At 44.1% G+C, this 16,079-nt stretch overlaps 1 protein-coding gene across 1 annotated transcript in view; it reads right to left on the reverse strand.

Annotated features, from left to right (window-relative positions):
- Window positions 1-1,944: 1,944 nt before the first annotated feature.
- The window catches only part of trim71 (tripartite motif containing 71, E3 ubiquitin protein ligase), a 30,014-nt gene continuing 15,879 nt past the window's right edge, over window positions 1,945-16,079 (reverse strand). Inside the window, exons 2-7 of the mRNA XM_070984713.1 lie at window positions 12,411-12,578; window positions 8,830-8,964; window positions 4,034-4,276; window positions 3,362-3,859; window positions 2,790-2,930; window positions 1,945-2,549 (exon numbers count right to left, since the gene is read on the reverse strand). Coding sequence (XP_070840814.1) covers window positions 1,977-2,549; window positions 2,790-2,930; window positions 3,362-3,859; window positions 4,034-4,276; window positions 8,830-8,964; window positions 12,411-12,578 — 1,758 coding nt within the window. The 3' untranslated portion in view covers window positions 1,945-1,976. The remainder of the gene's footprint in view (window positions 2,550-2,789; window positions 2,931-3,361; window positions 3,860-4,033; window positions 4,277-8,829; window positions 8,965-12,410; window positions 12,579-16,079) is intronic.

Below are 16,079 nucleotides of genomic sequence, written 5' to 3' on the forward strand. Positions count from 1 at the left end.
ATCTGAGATGCTACTTTGAACCTATGGGCCATCTAATAACGATAAAACTGGGGCATCATTTGATGGTCTGAGGCAATAAATGCGAGGGGGAGAATGGGGGTCTCTTTGGTGCAGGTATCTTCTGTTGTCTACGCGAACATCTCTGCAGACAGACGGACAGGCTCTTTCAAAACCTGTCTCACACAACAAGGGTCTTGGTGTTAGCAGGATGTGAAGTACTCAAGCACAACAAGCTGTGTCCCAAGCACACCTCATTCTTCTAAGTCGAACATGGACAGTGCTATGAACTCAACTCCATGAGTTTTATCAATTTTAGTCTTCCCAGCAAAATTATTTAAGATAGTGTTTTAAAGGGGATTTTTAGTTTCTTTCATTGCCAAATCTACAGTTGGCCATTGTGCAGAAATTCTAACTTTGGTTGACTCCAGCAGTTGGTCTATAGACCTCCGTCATTAGAGGAATCGGTCTGCTAGCGCTCATTCTGGAGAGGTCTCCTCAACTCCAAAGATCAATAAATAGGGCAGGGCTTCGTAATCACGCCCTCTCGTTGGACTGGACTAATTCTCAGGCCCGAGGAGCCGAGGGAGTGGCTTTCAACCACACTCTAAATCAAAAGGATTGTAAAGGTAGGCCTTTCAATGGATGTCATTAATGTCCTCTGGACGGCCAAATTAGGAGTCTACTTGTGAGGCTTTTGTTAGACAGCATGCCTCTCCAAAAAGGTGTCATTCAATTATATGATTAAATCTCTATATTAAAATCACTAATAGATCCTGATCTTGGAAAATCCGTCTCCAAAATCCTTTGGTGGGTCCTCCCTTTTGAAGGAGACGCTGCTCTCCTTGCATACTAATCTTTGCATCTAGTTGTTCATGCAACTGACTGGATAGTAATGACACAGGTTGTCTAATTTCATCAGAAACATGACTTCATCCAGCCTTACGTGGCATGATTAGGGGTGGGGGTGTATGGATAATCAAAGAGGGCTTATTTTGGGGATCATATCGGGGATCATTTAGGAGCTCCTTTCCTCAACTCTATATTTCTACTTCTCGATAAATTCAGCACATCAGCATTAGCTAGTAAAGCTAGAGGGAGAACCAGAAAAGTACTGATCATTTTAATTAGTTCTACCGTGACCTGGGCTAATTTTGATTCTATCGTGTTTGGCATCGCTCGGTACGCTCTTCTCAGGCTGCTATGACGCTACAAACTTCACAGAGCCACGAAGAGATACGCGTTGATGCATGGGCAAAAAGCTAAGTAGCCTAACAATGTGGAAAGGACACTACTGTACTCTAGTTTCCTCTCAAAGCGAAACCCTCTAATGAGAATGAATCATGCAGCCTCTACAGCGGTCTGAGTATTGTCTCAGCAACAACATTCAGGAAGTTCACTTTAACTCAAGATGCACAGCAAGAATTCCATTAATCCTGTGCAAATATCAACTGAACAGTCTATTCTTTTTTGTCTCTCTTAAATAACAAAGTATAGAGGTAGACTTTTCTTCTTTGTAAAACTTCACGGACTAAAACCTCTGCTCAGTGACTATGAGTACATTCATAAAGAGCTAAATGAGGTAGGTATGGAGCAGAGGGTACAAGATTTCAAGAAAAGTGAGAAATTCCCTGAGATGGATAATTAAGGAGAGCTTCCAGAGAGAATTCAGAGCTGAGACTGAGGGAGGGAAATATGGCTCTTTTTCTACTGATTATCAATTTGTAGAGGTCCCCTTTGTCATACATACCACAGATATCTGATTGGAGAATATCAATGCAAATGAAAAAAAAATAATATACAGTTTTAATTTCCCTTCATTTCAACATGCTCTCAATCCTCTCTGAGCTCTCCTCCCATTGTGTCTGTTGATTCATTCTCTCTCCTCCGTTTCCTTCATCAAAAAACTGCAAAAGGGCAAACGGAGGGAGAGAATGCAAAAATAAACTTTTTTTCTTTCTTTCTTTTTTTTTTTTTTTTTAGAACTTGAGAATGCGATTATTTCCAAAGTCAACAACCACAATGACTCCGTCAGGCATCACAGCCACACCGGAGGGGCGATCCATCTGTCCGAAGCCGCTCCCCTGTGTGCCAAATTTGCATAAGAAGTTTCCGTTGGGCTCAAACACTTGGACTCGGTGGTTGCGGGAGTCCGCCACGATGATGCGGTTCTCCTGGTCCACGGCGACGCCCTGGGGCCGTAGAAACTGCCCGTTCCCGGTGCCCTCAGAGCCCAGAAAGCGAGCTGACTGGCAGTCTGGCCGGATGACGAGGAGCCGGTGGTTGTTGAAGTCAGTCACCACCAGGTGGTCTTCGTGGTTAAAGGCCACTCCTCTGGGAGAATCAAAGTGTTTCCAAAGGGCCCCTTCAAAGCCGTACTTGTTGAGGAAAGAACCATCAGGGGCGAAGAGCTGTACGCGGTGGTTCCTGGTGTCTGAGACCAGGATCTTACCCTCAGAGTTGACAGCCACATCCCACGGATAGTTAAACTGCCCATTCTTGGTACCCTTTTCCCCAAACTTCAGCAGGAACTGGCCCTCAAAAGTAAACACCTGTCAGACAAAGCAAATGTGTTAGGGTCCAACGTGTTTATATCTGCAGTAGACAGATGAATCACAAGGAGTTACGTGTTTACATATGTGTGTATGAGTTTACACGTTTTCAAAGGCCAACATGCTCTCTGAACTTACACAATTGTACATTTACATTTTTTTCCTCCAGCGGCTTTCCCGTGGCTTTTGGACTTTCACATTCACGTCAGTACTACAGAGTAAGCTGGTGCGTGTTCGTACCTGCACACGGTGATTGTCCTTATCAGCCACAATGATTCGTCTCTGACTGTCACACGCAACCCCTGCTGGACGATCAAACTGACCAGGCCGGGAACCCAGAGAGCCAAACTTATGGTGGAAGGCACCACAAGGCTTGAATATCTGGACAGAGAAGGAACAAAAACGTTGCTTATTGATTTAAATTTAAAGTTATGAAATTGGAGCGTTCACTATGTACCAGCTCTCTGGTAAAACTCTCGCACTAACCGGCATGTTAAACGCTTTGGTCAAACTCATTTGTATTTTTGTGCAGTTCATAAATAGTAGACTCCCCCCTTGGTTTTCAGCAAGCACTATGAAGTACACACAGCTACAGTCTTTGCCAAGCAAAGCAATACACATACCAGCATGTAAGAACTACTCGAGCATATGAGTGTGTGGTGAGCTGTTAGGGCCCTCCTGACACTGGAAATTTCAAATTTAGACATTTGTTCATGTAAATAGAGCACTATTTTCAGTTTTTCAAACCACTGACTATACTCTGTTACCACAGTATGATTGTATAGAAATAGAGACTGAAGGTCGTGCTCTACCTGTATGCGGTTGTTGCTGCGATCAGCCACCACCACGTATCCTTCCTTGTCCACGCTGATGCCCCAAGGACGACACAGCTGGCCGTCTCCCTCCCCCTCGCACCCGAAGGATGACACTTGGGAGCCCAGGGAGCCGTAGCTTCGCCCGGACTTCACAATTACCTTGAAGGGGCTGCCCTGGATGTGCTGGTTACACACCAGCACCGACACAAGGTGCTCCCCCTCACATTTAGGTAGGTAGCTGACGGTGTACGAGCCATTCTGGTGGTCCATTACCTCCGCTGCAGACAGGTTACCATCTGTGACCGACATGACCATTGCTGACACCGTGTCCCCGCCGGAAAGACGTGGCTCGCCGTCATGGTCATATCCAATCACAGTGAAAGAGGCAGGCTTGCCACGAAGCGCACTTTTTAGACCCTCACCATGGGCTTTGGTGACTGGGGCAAAGGCTCCGCTGCTTATGAGGCCCATGGACTGGATGGCTATATACAGAGCCTGTGAGAACAATGATGGAATATATTCAACTGCTTTAAGGTTTTAAAAGGTTTCCGTGTAAACTTTGAATCTCCTACAGCCACTATTATTACATTAAGTATTCAGAATGTTAAAACCCATCCAAACATTAGGTGATGACAACTTGTTTATGATCCAAGGGGTCTCAGTGCCTACCTGGTCTGGAGGAGTGAACATGAAGCGATCATCCTCTTGCGGCTGTAGCAGACCCCTCAGGGCCTTCAGTTCATGGATCTGAGTGAGCATTCGCTCCCTGGCCAGCAGCACGTCGAGGTGACGGCCCTCATCCAGCACCTGGCTGACAGCAGCAATGGTGCTGTCCAGCTTGGTCAGACTCTGGTGCAGTTTCTCCACCTGCAGGTACAGAGACTTGGCCTTCACCTGACGAATCTTCTCCACCTGAAAGGAGAGAGAGAGAGACACAATGTTTAAACAGCAGTGAAGGCACATGACAGAGGCATCCATAAAATTATCCATCTATACCCGACTATCCCTTTCGGGGTTGCGGGGGGGCTGGAGCCTATCCCAGCTGTCAACAGGCTAGAGGCGGAGTACACCCTGAACCGGTCGCCAGCCGTTCGCAGGGCAACATATACAAACCTTTATGCTCACACTCACACCTAAGGACAATTTTAGGACAATTTTAGAGTCACCAATTAACCGAATGAGCATGTTTTTGGTCTGTGGGAGGAAGCTGGAGTGCCCGGAGAGAACCCACGCACGCACGGGAAGAACATGCAAACTTCACGCAGAGAGGTCCTGCCCGACCCGGGAGTCGAACCTGAAACCTTCTTGCTGTGCACTACCTGCTGCTCCTCCATGCCGCCCCCATAAAATTATGGTTTTTTATATTCGAATTGATGATGTTTAACGTACAAGTAATATTGGCACCCAAAACACAGACACAGCTAAACACATTTTTCTATCTTATAAGGTTTTCTTGTTCCTGTCGTGACCCAACTACTTGAACAATGTACAACAGAGAGTAATCCAATTAAATTATACAAGGTTTCAAAAATCACTCTGTGGTTGGTTTAATACCTTCTAAGTACTACAGGACCACTTTCTGTAGATGTGGTTACCACTTCTTCCACTTTTCCTTTACTTAATTTAAAAGTAAATTGACGGTGGAATTAAACCAGTGTTTCTCAATTCTGGTCCTCGGGCCCCACTGCCCTGCATGTTTTAGATGTTTCCTGCTCCAACACACGATTCAAATGAGTGGCTCGTTATCAGGCCGCTGCAGAGCTTGATGACAAACTGATCATTTAAATCAGGTGTGGTGGAGCAGGAAACATCCTGAGGACCGGAATTGAGAGACACTGAATTGAACAGTCAAGTCTCCAAGCACCTCCATTCCACAGACTGTTATCAGCAAATGTGCCCACAGGATGGCAGCAATGTGCTGACCATGCCAAGTCTTTCAAGACATTCAGGAAGAAGAAAAAGACTTCGCAGCTAGCTGCCTGCACACCAGTTTTGATTGGGCATCATAGCATCAATATCAATCGCTCCGGTAGAATATAGATATCACAAAATTGATATGAAGTTGACTTAAGCGAGCAAAGAGGGGAAATATTGCATCACTGATTACAGTGACAAAATCAAACTGTAGGCAACTGAAAAACACAACAATGAGATGCTCTTGCTCCAGATTACTGATGAGGTTTTCTTTCAGCACAAATTTTGCCCTAAGAAACATTTCTAAACCAGCTGTAAGCGCCCGTCGTATGTTTCTTTCTTCTTGCCTGAACAGTACAACGCAAGACAATAAGCTAACTATGTGCAACAGTGTATACAAAGCAGACTATTCAAAGAGATAGTGGGGTTGGGGATGAACAAAAGGGTTGAATTATTCAGCGCATCAACAAGAATAAGTTTGATCATCACTTAATGATGGCACATTTCTGTTACGCTGAGCCAGATCAATTTAGAGGACAGTGAGTGAGAATAAAGCTGTAAAGAGTGGGGCAGAACCTGAGAAGCAGAGATTGAGCTCTTACTTATGGTCACCTAACAAAAAGAGAACAACACAATAGCCTGACTGGCTCTATGGTCAGAAAGACTTTTGATGAAAGAAACAAAAACTCCACAAGAGAGGGGCCTTTTGTTAATTCTTGGCATAAGTGGAGCAGCAATTTGCATCTGTGAGACTAGAGTTACACTTTACAGTCGCTGAGGACAAAGGCACCAGTTAGGCTTTCTGATGGACAGACAACTAGTTTCAGTTCGTACACTGAACACGCTCAATGGCTGAGTTGGTGTGTATTTCACACAGTTACAGAAGGAAAACTCGAGAGACAGAGAAGGAGACCTTGATGTTCTTTGAAGTAACAACAACTCCTGTGCAACACATTCACACAAAAACATACAGAAGACACACCCAAACTCGTAGTCATAGCTCTCAAGTGGCATGTTTTACCCGTGAGTCACATTAAGGTATCAGGGGGTCATCTCACAGCCATAAATCTCCCTACATCAGTGACACAGTGCTGAGTCACTTTGAAATGGATTCCTATGTTCAGTTAGATTTTTCCTGAAGCACTGTCAGCACAGGTGGCCATCAACAGTGTCTCATAAGATTCAGGTTTGTTTTAACTTGCAGCTTGTGAGCTTTCCACGCCTGAGCTTAAGGAAAGGTGGAAGGTAAAGAGCTGAGCTAAAAAGCTAAAACCCAATAATATTCCATTTAAAATAAAATTGCAGCAAGTCGTCCTAATTGCCCTGTTTGATAGGGATGCATACACATGTATTAGTGAACCCACAGCAGGACAGCCTCCTACCACCTCTATGAGCAACAAATGACCTATACAACCCATCAGCACCCTCCTACTTTCCATATACATGAGATAAATTTTCAAATCCATTCCTCAATCGGCTATAGTTATGGCATGTTTAACAGTCAAAAAAGGAAACAAAGAGTGTTCGAGGGGATGTGCTATGGTTGCCTGTAACAACTTTATCAGGTATGGGATAAAGAGTGAGTCCTGTAGTGTTGTAAAAAGGATTAAAAGGGGGAACATGGGTAAGTGAAACCCTCCTTTGTGACATTTTGACCTGCGCACACACACAGACACACAAGAGATGTGAGATCTAAGGGAGTAAGACACAGCTCAGTTTTTACGATGTCATCGAGCCCGCTCTCAGGAGAAGAGGAGAAATAAGAGTTTGGAGGCTAAATTATTGCTTACACTCTGTCAGGCTAGAAGCTACAAATTTTCACATGTACATAAATGCACAACTGCACACGTACACACTTCACTATCTGGTTTCAGTTGTAATTGATAGGATGCAGATTTTGTGCGTTTTTACATGTAAGTGTGTTACAGACTTGACTGGTGCATTGTCATGCATGACGTACAGTCTCCTTTTTATGTTGTTATTCATTACTCATGGATTGGGGATTAGGAAGCATGGTTGAGTCAAGGGTGAGGGGCCTCAGGGATGAGGGGTCCTGCTTTCACCCAAGACTTCAGTCGCTCTGGGTAACCTTAAACCTGGGAAGCCTTTACAGAAGGTACCTCAGGCGCAGGCCGCAGGCCAAACTGCCAGCCTGACCAGCACCTTGGTTTTGTTTAACAAGTCTGAATTAATAAATCCTGGAAATAACACTTTATGTCAGGGGTAGGGGAGTTTAAAAAGAGCTGCTCACAGTAGCAGATTGTTTCTTAGTAGCTAGGTGATTTCATATTTTACATTGTCAGGCACTCACCTGGTTCAGTGGAGCAAATATGTGCAGTTCCTTTTGTTTACTTTCATGTCCTGAAATCTCTCACCAAACGCCTGAAGGAGTGTTCACACTCAGCAGCATGTTCAGATGTCATAGCAGCTTTTGATCTTGCAGAGTAGAAACACGCTCAGTGTTTCCGCTTTCCTTTTGCCACAGCTTTAATTTCATTTCAAGTGATTTCACATTTGAAAGCAGAGAGCTGAGAAGCTGCTGGAGCTTAAAGTTCAGCTCTGAGAGGTACTTGCTAATGTCCACCATGAAGGTCAAATCACACTCACACTTGCTATCACTGAGTTTCCACATCAGGTTTTCCTTCATCTCTATGAATTATTCCAGACAAACTGACACTTTGGAACATTTTTATTTGTCTGCTTCTAGCAGCTCTGCAGCAGCAACAAGGCTCTCCTTCACAAATTCTCCTGAGTGAGGTTTCAGCGTCTTAGCTGTTAGCTTGCTCACCATTCTGTCAGAATGTGGTCATGTGAAAGTTGCATGTTAACTTTGTCCAAGTCCTTGCAGCTCATCACTGCGAGCTTGTCCCCACAAACTAATTTAGTCACACTTGCTTGCCTTTTACTTCCAAAATAAACAAATAAATAATTAAATAAATATTGGTCCATTCCTCTGGGAAAGCGTAACACTGCATCTTTGTCCGCATGGTTTGTTAACAAGTGCCACAAAGTGCATAAGCATGATATCCTTAGCACTGAAAAAAGCCACTGTTTTTTTCTGGATCAAACAGTCTCGTGGGCTGTATACAGCCTGGAGGCTGTAGGTTTCTCCCTGCTGACAACAGCTTCACTCCGTGTACCATGAGAAAATCTACACCTTGCTAAAACTAAAGCAGTCAAAGAGCCCTGCACTAACTTCTACCTTTAAGATGGCTCCAAGGTTGAGCTTCTGGTTAACTGTTTGAGAGATGTGTTGATTGAACAGCAGTAACCATCTCTCATAACGCAGTACATTCAACCTACTGACAACAGTTTCTTGTGTAGGCTACTCAAAAAAGTCCCCCTGTACCTTGGGATGAGAATGATGAGGGTGGGTGGGTGGGTGTGTATAATGAATGAGGATGTAGATTCTTCCTCTAACAATAACAATCATAATGAGCATGCCACAGTGTTATACATGATGGTCCTGGTGCCAACAGGATATTTCATTAGTGAAAAGAACTCTGCCCAGTATACGAAGTGACAGGACGTTTATGAGAGCTTCAGCTCACCTTCCACAGTAGTTCACACTCCCTCTCCTCGAGTGCTTTCTTGTGCCTGAGGACGAGGGCCTTCACTTCAGTCTGCACCACTTTGGCTTTGATCTCCACCTGCTCTGCCATGGCCTGGACCTTCTCCATGCTTAGCTGAGGAGGCAAAACACAAAGATGTCATCTTACTGATGTGGCAAAACAGCCCATCATCTTATCTGACAGTCAGCTGAGGCAAGACAGACAGACAGTGAGAGAGAGAGAGCGAACGAAAGGATTTTCAGAATGACCACTTACTGCACTCTCTGTAGTGCGATTAAGAACGGGAATGTCTAAATGCACCCCTGGTCTGTTTTATTTGTCAGATGGGACACAGATGCCCCCCAGAAACAGGATGCAGAGGATCAGGAAGCATTAAAAGAAAGGACACCATATGTGACATCCTCCTGGCAATTGAATGGACAAACACCTGCTCGGTTTTTGTGATCTATTCCTTTCTCACATCTGGTGGTGGCTCCTTTTGAGGGGAAAGGGAAATGTGGGTCAGGAATAGGAAGTCACTTCACACTGCACGGGATGATGCAACTTCCTGCTGGGCTGAACCCCTGCTGACTCTTGATATTCTACAAACTATAAGCACGACATCTGCAACAGTTTTCCCCCATCACAGAGCAGGATCGAACCTACCAAAAAGTGCCCATAGAATTGAGTATTGAAAAGTCAATTTAAAAGTCAGCATTGCAATCTTAAGCTTGGTTACCTATTCTTTGATATATTATTATTTAAAGCTTCTTTTTTAAATGTATTACTTCAATTTACATTTTATTCCCACTTTAGAATATCTTATTAAGGAGAAACTCTTTATTTAACAGAGTTTTGCTATATGAAAACATGTTACATTTCCTCAACAAAGACACTGAAAATAATGTTTTGGTAGCAAAATTCAGATGTCAATCAAACATTTTCAAATGCTACCAACCTGATAAAAACATTAGAGATGTTTCTTTTGGCATGGTATTTACAGTTAAGAGTGTACGTACTGAACAAGATTCTTCTTGCCCTTGCTCTAGATAATCAGGGCTTAAATACAGCCACTAAAAAGCAACTGTATGGCACAAACTTTCTAACTTATTAGAGGGTTTTAGCTTTTACAACCCACAATTTGGGCTCAATGCACATTTTCGTCTTTGTTCCCCAGCCCCCTCATTTTATCTGGCTTTTCCTCTGGTGCTTTCTGGGAGGTCACAGGGTGAACCGGACCTCACAGGGACGCAGGGGAGGTGGGATAAAGCTTCCTTTGTGATATTGGCCAAAGGGACCAAGGGTCACCTAAATCTCTACAGGTCGTCATCTGCAACCCCTGTCTTAACACACACAGCGCCCTCCCCCACAAGAACAAAGCATAGCAGCAGGGTCCTTTTCTCTTTCGCCTGGCCATTTGAAGTGGACGGCTACAGGGTCAACTAAATCAGGACCCCAAAGATGGAACAGCAGGGAGTGAGTCCTGGAAGAGTCGGGGGAGGAAGACAGTGAGGAAGGAGGCAGGGTGCCATGTACAGCCACCACCTTTCTCCAGCTGTCTCTGTGCATTCCTATAAAATGCTTAGCTCCCTTCTTTAATTTTCATTCTATTTATTTTCTTCAATGTTTCTCCTCCGAGGTGAAGGTCTCTGCACGTCCATCTCTTTTTCCATCTTTCCCTAAACATTCCCAGAAGAGCACAGCTTGGAACACAAAGAGGGTCAAACTGACCAATCAAACTGCAGAGTCAAAGAGCTCTGGCCAACCAGGAGGTCACAAGTCCAGGGTCAGAGGTCGGGGAAGATAATGGGTGTGGAGTGGGCGGAAATTTCCGACCTCAGGGGACAGGAGCGTGTGTGGTGTGGTGGTGTGTGTGTGTGTGTGTGTGTGTTTACATATACTCTGGCATCAGCATTTACTCCCATGGTGACCTCGGAGAAAATGGACAAACACAAACCAAACACCACAACATATTGCCAGATGGCAGGCAGTGTTTCTCACGACTCAGATGCACAGATCCTGGTGCTTCTCATTAAATGAATTATTCGTATTGTAGATTTGACTCTCACTAGTCAAGAACCAGTGAGTGCCGTGGTACGTGGCTTTGGCTGTAAACTCTGCTGGCCTGGAGTTGAGCATTTAACTGAGCAGATCCATGGTGCCATATCTTGGAATCTGTAGAACGTTCAGAGTGATCCATTAAGGTAAAAAGAGTGAACTGGTCACTCAAAGGTCAGGCACAGTGTGTGTGACCTATCCCTGTTACACAAGCAAGCTGGACCGTCTTTTCATTTTGGATGAATGCGTTAATCTTTTTTATTCACTTTTATTCCGTAAAATGTTAAAAATAATAATCAAAAATGGCACTTTTAGGCAAACTAGAGGCATGGCTGTGGTGACGGTAACATCGGTTGGTCCGAACATGTTTCCCAGACAGTGTAACCTAACGACTTTGATGATGCCCTGACTTTAATCTCCTGCACCACCATGAGTTTGACATTTGTGTTTCAAGTGAAATGCTTAGACAACAACTGGACGGACTACCATGAAATTTGGTCCAGATATTCACGTCCACCTCAGTATAAGTGTTAGAACTTTTGTGACCCCTTCACTTCACAAAGTCAAAACTTGGATCAGTGACAGCAAATGCTACTTGTGGTGCTTTTGGACAAAGTCAAAAAAGCCTCAGCAAGACTGTTTAGACAGTTATCAGACTGTTAGTGAAACCTCTAATCCTTTCTTCACTTGTGCAGGTATCACTGTAGCTGGAATATAAAGGAGGTCTCAGAAGCTGCTGCCCAATCTCTAAATGAAGAGAGGCAGTGTGTATGTGTGTTTGTGTGGGGGTGAGAGTAGGAGGTGGAGGGAGGGAGTGAGAGAGTGACTGAATAGGGGAAGGGCAAAGTGTTCCACTTTGTGAAAAGAGGAGGGGAGTTTTCCTTTCTCTGAAATCCTTTAAATACCTCATCTACCCTCCCCCATCCTCCTCACCACTCCCCCTCCCCTTTGACCTTCAGCCCTGCCCCCGCCAAACCTCACTCCATGCAACCCACCCCCTTTCAGGGCCAGCTGGACACCTCTAACCCCTGGTTTCCCAGCAGCGCAGGACTGGTCACTCTCAAATATATTCAAGCTGATCATCTCTAATGGCTGGTTTCTCTGTGCCAAGGGACGATGGACAGACACAGCTGCTCTCTTTACACTCTCCTCCATCTCTCTAGGAGATGGATAAATGTGGATTTGTTTGGTTTGATCTTGATAAGGATCGTTTTCGTTGTCAGACCTTGGAGAATAGTGCAGGAGAGCTCTTGACTTTGTTCAGACTTACATCAGTTTGACCTATCTGAATCCTGTGGAGTGATACAGGACTAATTATAAGAGCGTCTGATCACGTTCTCTTAAAATTATTGTTTGGGTGATTTTTCACATTTGTCAACACTTTGTAATAAGTCAAAAATCCAAGACTGTTATTTTATGCATGTGTACCTTGGTTCCAGATAAAAGGGGTAGAACAAGCAAACAAATTCATTAATGACTAACAGATATTTGTCCATTTTATTGTAACTGGGTTCTTGTCTCACCTGCACGGCCTGTCGTCCCTGCTGTGCATCTGCCAGCAGCTGTATGGTGATGGCCCTGCAGTCCTGTACGGCGTCTTGTAGATAAACGAAGGTGTGGCCCATGTGACGGCCCACACTACACTCCCTGCAGATGGGCACTGAGCAGGTTTCGCAGAAGAACAGGAATACCTGGTAAAATGAAAACATAGATGGACAAATGAACAAATGAACCAACATAATTCCTGCTTCTATTAGCTTATTCACTAACCACATGTAATTGTTCAGAAGCCTAGAGTCTACTGAGTGTAAATCAACTGTAATTAAGGACCTGTACATTTTGTAATACTGGCAGACTCCCAACAGTGCACTGTTATTGTTGTTGGCCTGTGGCAATGTAAAAATGGTCCATGTTTTTTTTTAAAACAGACACACAGACACATTTGTCATCACCACATTTCTCTCTATGCCTTGATAAGACAGCCCAGCTCTATGAGAGCTAATGGGTTTTACTGTTGTGAGTCACCAAAGGCTGACAGTGAATGAGACTGAGAGGACAAACACATTAATCACAAAGTGTCACTCTTTCCCCCTCTCACTCACTCACTCACACACACACACGCATACACACACGCACGCACGCACGCACGCACGCACGCACGCACGCACGCACGCACGCACGCACGCACGCACGCACGCACGCACGCAAAGTGCGACTGACTGTAATAAATGAGAAAAGACCATGAATGATAACCAAGTTATCCATATGCATGTGTTACCAGGGAGGCTCAAATAGGCTCGACACCCTAGAGAGCTTCTCTCTTCCAAAACACAGAGCCAGAAGAAGCAGGACCAGAGGGACCAAAGGCCACCAAAACTAGATCAATACTCATTCTGGACAATCTATGAACATCTGAGGAGAAGGGCCATAAAGGGATGTTGATCCAATTTCACGTTGTCAAACAATTTATTACTGTAATTAAGTTGGCAACAGTCTTGTGCATTTCTGCTGAAAGGTTTTACTTTTACCCGAAAATGTACAATTTTATGTGCGGCATATTACACGTATCTGTTATTTTAGCAGAAAAGCTCAGTAAATGAGGGATGAAGTTAAACCAACTCTGATCATGGTTGACAAAACAGTGCCCCTGTCCATCAGGATGAGAAGGAAAAAAAATATTTATCCTTTATTGCTAAAATCTAAGCTTTGCCTTAAACCCCTTGTCTGAATGCTGATTGGCTGTAATGGAAGGCTAATTAAATATGCACTAGCCATCATATCCCAAAGAGACACCAGATCAATGGCTTCCAATAGCAGGAGACCTGAGTGGATGGGGAGGTGCGTGCAATCAATCCATCAATAATGGCTGTTCCCTTGGGGAGCAGTATAATCTAATGAGACACACACACACACACACACACACACACACACACACACACACACACACACACACACACACACACACACACACACACACACACACACACACACACACACACACACACACACACACACACACACACACACACACACACACACCCTTTATCTGACTTCCTCCTCCTTTCTGCCTTCTCCTTAAGCTCCTCTTGGATCCTTTTCTTTCTGCCGAGCCCTGTCCTCTACTAGAGTCTCTGCACGCCTCTGTCACTCAATCTCCCCCTCACCCATCAACATCTCCAAAATTCCAAGGGGACTGAGCACACAAAGGCAAGGAATGCAGCCAGGCTGGAGTGGAGGTAGAGAAAACGATGACGGACAGGGAGCTGAGGCAGTTGTTGATGAGGGGCCGACGGATTGATGGTGCAAGGACAGGATGGATTGGGGTGAGCGAATGAGCCGTCGTATCTCCAGCACCCAGATCACCCAATGAAACTGTTCCAATATTTTCAATTACACTGCGAGTGTTTCAATGAACTACGTATCTTTACAGCAACAGGAAACCGGTTCCCTACATAAAAATGCTGACTTGCTTACTTACAAGTTGTGACGTTCATAGGCCTAACACCTACTGCTCAGTAGAGGAGCCTGATAAAGTCTTACAAAACAAAATATCTATCCCACACCACCATCTGCAAAGGCCACCACCACCATTTTCTAATGGTATTACAAAGGTGTCTTGTTCCAATTAACACATCATCGACTGGTAGCTCTACAGATGGGCCAATTACTGATAGCCACAGCTCCAGAAAGACCCTCAGATCTCAAATTTGTTTTCATAAATATGAGATCACTGTCTACTAAACCTGCACTGATAAATGCCTGGATTCTTCAGCATAGATGGATGGAATTACTTTATGTAACATGTGGCTGAAAATATGTTTTCTTGCCTTTAATAAAACCAAACCAATGCCCATGTGGCTTTGGACATTAAACAAAGTGGACTTGTGTGTTAAAACTATCTCCACGCTGCTGACTCTCTTGGCAAACCGTTTCACTTTCAGTGTATGTGCAGTAAGATTTGTGTACATGCACATATTCATCGGTGTATGTGAGCAGTTTTATTACTGTACCATCAAGAGTTTCACTGTTGTGTGAACTTGATATTGCTCCGACTTGCGCTTTCACAATAACTGAAACATAAAAAAATAGAAGCAATATTTGCTTGTTGCACTAAAGGCGAATCATTTGGTGATCTTTGCAACAAACTATGTCTTTTCATCATCTGGAGTTGGTGCACTTCAATTTCCTATGGCCAACATAAAACCATAAGGGGGAAAAAACATTATATGCAGCCACAAGCCTCCATCTACCGTTTAGTTGGATACATGTCGTTACCGTGGAAACAATGACTATTCCTGAAGTCCTGACTCCAGACCCAGTTATCACCATTGCACCCATCACACATATAGAAACCTACAAAACATTAAGAACAACTGGCTCATAAGATTTTATATGGACCTTTCAGGAATCAATAATATCGTGACTTGTTTACAGTCACCTTTTGTGTATGTGACACATTGCAAAATGAGAAACGACAGAACAGTTATTGAAATCACTGGAGTCCTATTTCTCAGAAGTAGATCCTCTGACAAATACCTGGAAAAAGCTTCAGATATCTTCTATCAGCTCCATTGGATCCTATGTGTCATGAACAGCTCAACCCTCCTCGAGGTGAAACGCACTCATACAAGCAAGGCTGTAGATTACATAAGACGTCGGCCAATTGGAAAACCAATCAATATTATTGATCCACACAGGATACTGGTTCTTCCAAGAGGTCTTCATGGAAAGGATCCTGTTCCCTCTCTGTTTGCCTTAGTCTTTACCTTCATCTCTCTCTCTCTCAAACCCACCATTCAACAAGCTGGAGGTAAAGTGACGATAATATTTATTTTATTCGACTTATGAGACAAAAAGGCACCACGCAAATCACATTCTTTGCAAGCCAGGAAAACAGCTACTCCAATAAACATGTGGTTCTTGAACAGGCTGGGCATTTTACAGCCATGTCATAGACTGGACACGACGGATACCCTCACACATGCAAGAGCACACCAGAAACCTCTGGCGTACACGTGACGTTAATGTGAAAAACAACTCAAAAAGATGTGAAATAGGCAAGGTGTCACGCTGACAAAGCTGTAAATTCCACACAGAACGCCCTGGAGGAAAGGCTGTCAGGCAGAGGTGACTCACCTACAGGATTTATTTATCACACATCAACATGTAGCACGCTCTAACAAAATATACAA

The sequence above is a fragment of the Chaetodon trifascialis genome, chromosome 17 (genome assembly GCF_039877785.1).
Source record: "Chaetodon trifascialis isolate fChaTrf1 chromosome 17, fChaTrf1.hap1, whole genome shotgun sequence".
NCBI classification, from domain to species: Eukaryota; Metazoa; Chordata; class Actinopteri; order Chaetodontiformes; family Chaetodontidae; genus Chaetodon; species Chaetodon trifascialis.